The following is a 10,038-nucleotide window of genomic DNA, read 5'->3' as shown; positions in this document are numbered from 1 at the left end:
TGCTTGTGCCAAGTTTTGCTCCCCTTCGTGATTATTGGTTTGTTGATTGGATTCAGTCATGTTTTCCTGATTATTGGTTTGGTTTGTAGATTTTTGTTGCTTTCTGGTCATCTCTTTATTTTGACGAATTTAATCAGTTCCTTAGCTTCTTTGTCTGCTTTTGGAGGTTAATTAGTTGTTATTTTTGCATAGGTGTTATATCTTCTCTTTGTCACTTTTTTCTTCTTATTCTAGTTACTTGTTGTTGGTTAAGTTCACTTTAGAGGAAAGTATTAGTGTTGGGGAAAGGCAATTGTGTAAGCAAGGGAAAAGTGTAAAGTAGTATTGGTAATGTATGTTAACAAAGCAAGAATATGAGATCTGGGAGGATGGAGGTTAGATTCATGTAGATTGTATAGAGTTATAGCTGTAGGTAGAGTACCTTTTATGAAGTAGATGACTGAATATGGTGGAATATGGTATGAACTACAAAGCTATTGTTTTCATGAGAGAGGGAAAAAGAAAAGAAAGGTAATAGTTTCAAGAGTGGATAACAGACAGAAAACAGAACAAAGGTATTAGGAATTAAGAGTTAGACACTTTGTGGATCAAAGAACGGGAGGTGGGGGGTGGAATATAGGAGAGACAGTAGATGATAGTGGATATCAAGATGCAGGGGAAGGGGGATAGTGTAGGTAGCCTAAATCAGTTCACACAGAAATGAGGCAGTGGAGGATGGGAAAACCCAGCAAATGTGAGGTGTTCCCTGTAGCACCTATTGTGTACTTGAATTAGAATAAAGTAAGTGGAAAATGAGGGACAAGAGGGAAAGAGAAAACCGAGAAAAAAACTAATTATAATAAAGAAAAAAAGAAAGACAAGAAGAAAGGAAGAAAGAAAAAGAGGATAGGCAAACGGTGGGGAACAGATAGGGGGAAGAGAGAGACAGGTATACACATGTCACAATTGCAACACTATCTAAAACAACAACCAAAAAAACCCCCTAAATAACTGTATTAAAAAAAAAAGGACTTTGGGGGACACGCTAGGAGAAAAGACTAGGGGATAATGCAATATTAGCAATCAGGGCGTCAAAAAGAGTGAAAAATAAGATAAAGTGAAAATAAAAACAAAACATTATGAACCAATAAAGATAAAACGCAAACGTTAAGGTCCAGGGCACTCATGGACCCCAGGTAGACCCCAGGGCGTGATGGATTCAGGGGTGGATAGTCTGAGACACTGAAGACTCAAGAGGTGTGAGTCTGGGGTGTGGATCGCCAGAGTCCAGGGGACCCAGACCTGGCAACCTCAAATCTGGTCCACAGAAAGCTTAGGAGCCCCGCAGTGCAACACAGCCCTCAGGGATCCCCGTAGCTGGGTGCCAGCCCCGTGGGGGAAGCCAGACCCGCGAATTCTATATTGAATGTCTGATCCCTGCAATTCACCTACTCCTCAGGGTTTCAGCCTTTGGACAGCTCCTTCCCTGTGCTCCCACGCAACGGCCACTTGAGGGCGCCTCTACACCACGGCCAGTTCAATGACCCAGATCCCAAGCCCCGCCGGGTGGGGTGGGCTTCAGCTGGAAACTCCGAAAACAGACTCTAAGATCCGAAATCCCAAACTTCGCAAAATATTCCCCAATCAGCTTCCAGACGTGTCCTCCTCCCTCACTGCACCCTACAACAGTCTCCCAATTGTGTCCCCTTTTTGCCCTAAATCCAATTCCGTTGCAGATCGGCAGCCGGACCTGTGGGGATGGGGCTCCAGGCAGAAGCGCAACCCCCCCTGTCCGGCGACCAAAAGGTCCCCCGCTTCACAACAAAGCACCATCTGTCTCCCCAAATCGATCTGCAAAGGAGTCTTGTCCCAACAATCCCTCACCAGCCAGCCCAGTATCCGCGAATTTCTCAGCACCGCAAAGCCTCCAGAAAAAGGAAAAAAAAAACAAAAACCCTGGCTGCCGCGGCTCCGGAGCTTCAGGAGCGCCCGCTACCGCGGCTCCGCCCACCCAAGGAGGGAACTTCCCGAGCCCAGCTGGGAACTCCGTTTATATATTATAGACGTATCCTCTCTGTTACCTTCCCACCGAATTGACGTCCAGACACCTTCCAACCAGCAAAAATCCCCGAAACAGCGCGGTCCCAAAGAGCCTTCAACGCTGCCCAGCCGCCCCCTGCAGAGACATTACCAGGCAAGCTCACGCAGCCACCATCTTGCCTCCAAAACCTCTGAAGAATTTCTTTTACCATTTCTTTATGGGCAGCTCTGATAGCTATTGAGTCTGCCTTTTTCTTTGTCTGCAGCCATTATTTCTCTTTCCTTTTGAATGATATTTTCAATATAGAATTTTTGGTGTTTTGTTTTTAATTACTTTCAACATTTTATATATTTCAATTCACTCTCTTTTTGCCTGAATGACACTTGATGGTATGTGCATGAGTTTCTTATTCTATTTATCCTATAAAAAGTTACCTTTTTCATTTTATTGCTTGTTTTGTCAAGGTTTTTCTATAGTTTCACAATATGTCTATGTATTTTATTATATCTACTTGGTAGTCTCTGAAAATTCACTGTATTCACTTTATATCACAAAATATCCCGGGCAATTCAAGTTGGGTAACACAGTGAAGAGGATGGTGACATGACCAAGATGATCAACCAGCAACAAGCTAGTCATGAGGCAGAGCACATTTGGGTAGTTGACCCTCATTTGCGCAACTGCTGGAGAGGGACACAGAGGTGAAGGGGCTCTAAGTGAACTGGTCATACTGGCATCCAGGTACTCATACTCTCACTTATCACCCCCAACAAAATCCCACATCTGCACAAACTCATGTGATTATGGGCAGGACTTGTGAATCACTCCTAATTAGTAGAATATGGCAACAGTGAAGGTAGGTTACTTCCTTGATAATGTTATGCTATATAATGCCCCATCCTGCTAACAATATCACTCTGTATCTCCCTTCATCACTGGCTTGGAAGAAACAAGCAGCCTCAAGAGCATGAATTCTGCCAATAGTCTGATCCTGGGATGCTGGATAACAACTTGATGAAACTGTGAAAACTGAGCAGAGGATAAAGCTAAACAAACCCCAGACTCCTCAGGAACAGAAAATGAGATAATAAATTAATATTGTTTTAAGGTTCTAATTTTGTGGGAATTTCACAGACACACACAAAGACATATATTGTGGAAATAATCACATTATACATGTGCTTCAAAATTATCTTCCCTCTACTCTGGCTCCCATTTGAACAAATTTCCTTGTATCATGCATCTCCACACTACATGCAAATCATTCAACCCTCCAATTCTTATTCTCCTTAGCCTTATTGGGAAAGGAGTTAAAGTGATTTCATTTTGGACAAAGTGGCCTAAGGCATCATGAGTAAATACATGAGGGATGCAACCTCAAGGTTATAAACCAGTAGTTGCATCATGATCACTAGTTACAGCCTGGGCTCACTGTACCTTTTTTTTTTCCCTTTCTTATTCCCCCTCCCCCCAATCTGTGCCCACTCCACTCACTATGTGTTCTTCTGCATCTCTTGTATTCTCATTAGGCAGCTCCAGGAACCCATCCTGGGACCTTCTGGAGTGGAGGAGGGGTGATCATTCTATTGCTCCATCTCTGGTCCTTAGTTCATTGCATCTCATATGTCTCTTCTCTGTGTCTCTTTTTTTGTTGCATCATCTTGCTGCATCACCTCTCTCTGTGAGTGGCACCACTCCTGATCAGTATGCTTTCCTGTGCAGGGCTGCACTCCACTGCATGGGGGCCACTCCTTGTGTGTGGCAGCATTCCACATGGGCCAGTCTGCCACACAGGCCAGGAAGCCCTGGTTATTGAACCCTAAACCTCCTATATGGTAGGCAGAAGCTCTATCTGTTGAGCCATATTCTCTTCCCTCACTTTTCCCTTGATGAGCAGGAGGAGGCATAAATCTGGCTCCATCACTGATTGATGGCTTCCACCATGGCCATGCCCGTCCACTGCAGGACACTCTGGATGGAGACAAAGGAACTGGAGGGTGATCAGAAGCTTCATTACAGCACCAGGTTGAGGGGAATTTGGGATGCTGTGAAGAGGCTTCTAACGTCACCACAGTGAGCCCCTTCTTGTCCCTATCAGGCGCTCACTAGCACACTCAGCAGAGATCTTTGGTCTGCTCTATAAAGGTCTCAGAGTTGTAGCAGTTACCCCTACTCAGAGTAGAACATCAGTTTATAATCTCTAGAGTGGAAATCCACACATAGCCTGAGACCTTGAACCAGAAGTTGCAGGAGAGCAGGGAGGAGGACTGGAGGGTGAGGAACATCCATTGTCTGTGTGATATGCAACATGGTTGGGAGGAAGCTGGTTGCTGCCCCACCTCCAAGACTTCCAGGCAGCACCTCCCTGATAAACCACTCAACTCCTTTGAATGGAAGACCATCCAAGAAATATATGTGACCTGGGTGTCAGGTGGAAACTCACAGGGTCAGACCTAGCAGGTCATTCAGCTTAGCCTCTGGTTTATTTCCCTGTGGAAGCAAAGGAAATATGCTGATTCCCCATTCATGGGGCAGCTGTCATAAGCTCTGACACACAGTTGTTCAAACTCTGTCTCCAGCTCCCTGAAATCAGCTGATGGAGGATAGAATATGCTTGATGTTACGTGAGCCATGTGGATGTTACAAGAGGAGAAACATGGACAGTATGGACAGTTCTTCAGGAGAAGGTGGAAGGAGAAAGCACTGTACTGTTTCTAGTACTGAAATGCTTTTCCATGCTCTCAACATCAGAGAAATCTTTACTTATTGTCACAGACAGCTCTGGATACAGAGACTGCAGGGCAAGAGCGAGCCTCAGGTGCAGGGAGGGAGCTGATGTGCCCTCTGGGGAGAGGACATGCAAATGGGGCCCCTCCCTCTGGTCCTGAAATCCAGCCCAGGCCCAGACCTTATAGCTCTGAGAGAGGAGCCCCCTACCCTGTGTCTGAGCTCTCCCTAATCTGTGCTCAGGACTGAGGACAAGGAGGCACCATGAAGTGTGTACTGGTCTGGACTTTGCTTTTCTCAATTTTCCAAGGTAATATTAACGAGAAATTGGTTTTGTGTGTGTGAATTTGTATTTGTGTGTGTCTGTGTGAGACTATGCATGACTCAACTTCTAATATCTGTTCACAGGTGTCCTGTGTGAAGTTCAGTTGGTGGAGTCTGGAGGTGACTTGAGACCACCAGGAGGATCTCTGCGCCTCTCCTGTTCAGCCTCAGAATCCACATTTGAATACTACTACATGCACTGGATCCGCCAGGCTCCAGGGAAGGGGCTGGAGTGGATCTCAGACATTAGTGATGATGGTGGTAGCACTAGCTATGCAGACTCTGTCAAGGGCCGATTCACCATCTCCAGGGACAACAACAAGAACGAGCTGTATCTGCAAATGAACAGCCTGAAACCTGAGGACACGGCCCTCTATTACTGTGCTACAGACACAGTGAGGGAAAGGCAATGGTGATCCGGACAAAAACCTCTTCTGTGTGGTGGCCACAAGGGGATGCTCAGGAACCACTGAGCATAAGGAGCAGTTGCAGGAGTTGGTGTAGCAAGGTGATTAAGAAATAGTTTCCCAATCCAATGTCCACATAGAAGAGGTGGCATTGGATTGGGAAAAGTGGACATGGTGGCTGATGGGTATGGGGAAAGGCAGGAAGAGATGAGAGGTGGAGGCGTCTTTGGGACATGGAGCTGCCCTGGATGGTGCTTCAGAGGCAATCACCGGACATTGTAAATCCTCACAGGGCCCACTGGATGGAATGGAGGAGAGTATGGGCCATGATGTGGACCATTGTCTATGAGGTGCAGAGGTGCCCAAAGATGTACTTACCAAATCCAATGGATGTGTCATGATGATGGGAATGAGTGTTGCTGGGGGGGGGGAGAGGTGGGGTGGGGGGGTGGGGTTGAATGGGACCTCACATATATATTTTTAATGTAATATTATTACAAAGTCAATAAAATAAATAAATAAATTAAAAAAAAAAAAAGAAATAGTTTCCTGTCAGGATCTAGAGTTCCTCTTCAGCTGTTGCACCAGGAAGCATCTCTAAGTTTATCATCCTGTGTCTATCACTGATGCAATAATTTAAAATAGTTTTATTCCATAGGAGCAAGCATAATGTCATGCAAAATCAGCAAACTCTCCCTTATGAAAGCAGAAATGGCTCTGCCAATGTTTGCCTGGTTCAGAATTCTGAGTGGTTCATGGCAACCTAGTGATTCAGTAATATACCTCATTAGGAACAACAGTGCTTCACATGAGAACCAAGAGAGAGGTTGTTCCAGTGTCTAGATTGTACTAGATTTCAAATTGCACTCCTACACATGCAAGGTGTTAACATCAGACTCAGCATTGACCTGATTATCTATTTGTCTGTTGATCCATTTTATTATCCCTGAATCTTCTTTTGTTCTCACATTTCCCTTTGCTCCTTATATTCCCTATTGATGTATTAGGTGTTTCATGTGCTCTAAATTCCAAGGATCAGGCATATTACCTAGAGCTTCTGTGGCTCCTACATATCTCTGTGAAAGGGTGAGGGAACTTCATAATATACCATTGTCTGAGACTCTCCTCTGTCCTGTATGCATGGCATCATGTGGGAAATACAAATGGCCAATTCTCTCCATGTGGATAATGGTTGTTTGGTCAAAATGAGATTTTAATATCAAGTTGATATCTTGTGCTGCTTAAACTGTCATGCTGTCACCTCCATTTTCTCTGGCACTGGGAAGAGCTGCTGAGTCCTACTGTGCTGTGAGTTCTGGAGGACAAGATCAGGTCTCTCTTTGTGAGTTGAGTCCTTGGTTTTTCCACACGATGACGACACAACTCAGGAAGCAGAATGAGAGCTGCATGAAGTGACCACTTCCAGGTGGCCATCTAAGAATTACAGCTTTCCTTCCCTAACTTTCTATGACTATCCTCACTCATTTATTTTCCCTCCATTCTCTAATGGAAAAATAACACAACTTTTTGGCATGCACAGAACAGTGAACAGGAGGCAATTTTCATGTCTTCCACAATGTTTCAGGTAAAAAGAAAAACTATGCTTTACAAAATATACTTTCCTAAATGAGAGTGTTTAGTCATAGGAATTCTGGCAGAAAATTTGGAAATTGAGTTGCCTCATTGAGAGATTTCCATTCTTGTCTAATTGCTGCATTTACTTGTAGATAAGTGTGTGATCATTTCATCTAGGAATTACAGGATTAGCTGCTTTCTTCTATGGGGATGTAGATGTGATGTCTTCAGTACTGAATGGTTGAGGGTAATGGGAAAATATTCATTATCATCCCTTAGCCAGGACAGGAGAGGGCCCCTTCAGCATCATATTTAACTAGTGCTCCTTCAGGTTTTGTTTTGTTTTGTAGGTTTATTCACAAACTCTGTCTTTCAAAAATTTTGCAAGGTAAAAACGTCTTGTCATATATAAAGAGCACCACCAAGTTATTTCCTTTCTTTGTCTTGTAAAGCAATCATAAAGAAAAGTCATCACTGTGCAGGATGCTGTGGGGTACTGAAGTGAGTAGCATAGAGGGGGCTTTTAGCTTGTGGAGTGGACAGTTTGTCAGATTGTGCAGGTGTCCTGCTCTGGGGGAGAAAATAGGGCTCAGCTCACATTGCTGATTGAATTGTCAAGGGTAGGTGGATCAGGGTCTTCCATGAAATGGTGTTTTGCCTGATATGATCGTGAAGAATTTGCATGAAAGGAAAAGCTTCAGAAATCACCCTGATTATCTCCCATGTGGGGGTTTCAGAAGAGAAAGTGCTCTTCCATGAATCAGTCCTTCTTACAAATAGAGGAGATGGAGGCAGAATCATCCACCTGTGGACCCTGTTAGAGCAGCACTCAAGTGAACAGAAAAAGAGCACTGCCATGACTAAACTGATGAATAACACAAATGTGGGTCTATCAGTTTATATTGGAAAATAAAACCACAATCAGTTTCATTAAAGTATACATTGAATTTCCTCTGAATATCATCACAATATTTAATACACAATTTTAAGATCTAATATAATCCCTAATTTCTAAGCATGTTTGAACACGGATAATTATATATATATATATATATATATATATATATATTTAAATCATATATAGATACAGCATGCAAAGTTCTCACATATTCCTCCACAATTTTACCTATTAATACTATGCATTCATGTCTTATTTTGTTGCAGCTTATGAAACAATATTATAAATGTACTTTTAAGTCTATTGTTTAGGATTTACTGTGTTGTAAAGATTTATGTTTCTAAAATTTTTATTCTGATAGCATCTATACAAATATTTTTCGAGTAATTCATAAACATTTTGTATTTTATATTTGCTTATACATGATCTTCTATTCAATAAGTTTATTAGGTTGCAACAGAAGGGTCACTGAAATGCCAATAAATATAATGAATTACCAAAATCTATATTGGCAAAAATTTTTTGGTTGTGCTGTGATTGGAATCAGTAATTATAAATACATTTTCATATAGGTATCATAACGTGTAGAATCACAGCACTATGGCTGTAATAATCCACCATTAGGGGGTATTAATCTTTTCAAATTTAAGAGCATGTCAGATAAGGCTGTTAAATGGAGCATCACTGGGCATTAAAATCCTTTTCATGAGTCTTATACAGATGGTTTCTATCCATGGGTATCATTTTGTTAAGTCAATTTGCAATGGCATAAAGTATATAATGATAATTTTTAGTCATTGGTCAGAGCATCCATAGCATTACGGAATATTTCTGGGAAATAGGGGCTATGACCCTATTTATGTAAGAATTTATGTAAGACATTGGGAATTTATGTAAGACAAAGTTTCCAAATTAAGGTGAGTCATATCTGTTTTTCCTTCCCTTCATATTTGGAAATTCTCATAAGAATATACGGGGCACTGTCTTAGATTGACATGCTGCTATAAAAAATACCACTTATTGGTCACACATATTACAGAAGCTAGAAATCCAAAACTGAGGCACAAGCAAGACTGTACTATCTTCCCAAATCTCTAGCATTTTGTGGTAAACTTACCCCAAACTTAGGGTTCATTAACTTGTATATCTGCCCACTGTTATATTACCACTGACTTTCAAATTCTCATCCCTCTCATTGAGTCCAATTTTCTTCTCTTACAAAGGCTTTCATAGAAATCGACTAACCTCATTCAGTTTACCACATAATAAATAGAATAATAGATCTATTTCAAAAATATAGGTTCACTCATGAAGTGATATTACATCATCAAAGATGTCATTTATGAAGGGTTCATACCATGAGGAACAACAATTAATACAAAGATATGTCCTTCTTTGGTACTGCCAAAGTCAGCCTTCTGGACCTCATAAATATGTTCTTCCCACTTGCAAAATGCATTTACCACATAGCAATAGCCTAAAACCCTTAAGTCTTTCAGTAACTACTCAGTCATAGAAAGATCAGCCATTAGTGTGTTCATCCTAAGGAAAATTCCTGCCAATCTGTCAAATTGTGAAAGCTGGACAACCACTTACTCATTTCCAAAATATGATGGCGGGACAGGTATAGTGCCAAAATTGCCTCTCTAGTAGGAAGAAACTGGAACATAAACTGAGTTTACAGTTTCCAGGCATATCTGAACTTCATCAAGGCAATCTTCATTAGGTTTTTTTTTTTTTTGGCCTTATTTTTTTAAAGTTACTTCAATTACATAAATGTTACAGAGACTATATAGGGGATTCCCATATGCCCCACTCCCCACACCTACCACATTTTTCCATATTAGCAACATCTTTCATCAGTGTGGTACATTCCTTGCAATTGATAAACACATTTTGGAGCATTGACACTGAGCATAGATTATAGCTTACATTGTAGTTTACACTCTATCCTATTTGACTCTGTAGGTTATGGCCAGATATATAATCACCTGTATCTATCATTCTAATGTCACTCAGGATGATCCCTAAGTCCAAAATATGTCCTCTATTATACCTGTTTTTCCCTCTCCCTAATGCCAGAACTT

The 10,038-nt window shown here is 41.8% G+C and overlaps 1 gene segment (V, D, J or C); it reads left to right on the top strand.

Moving 5' to 3' along the window:
* The first annotated feature begins 4,945 nt into the window (after positions 1-4,945).
* On the top strand, positions 4,946-5,487 carry LOC101414793 (immunoglobulin heavy variable 3-43D-like). The segment is given in 2 exon segments: positions 4,946-5,057; positions 5,156-5,487. Coding segments are annotated over 2 exon segments (378 nt in total).
* Positions 5,488-10,038: the final 4,551 nt, after the last annotated feature.

The sequence above is a fragment of the Dasypus novemcinctus genome, chromosome 19 (genome assembly GCF_030445035.2).
Source record: "Dasypus novemcinctus isolate mDasNov1 chromosome 19, mDasNov1.1.hap2, whole genome shotgun sequence".
NCBI lineage: Eukaryota > Metazoa > Chordata > Mammalia > Cingulata > Dasypodidae > Dasypus > Dasypus novemcinctus.
This window is presented reverse-complemented; position numbering and strand designations above follow the sequence as displayed.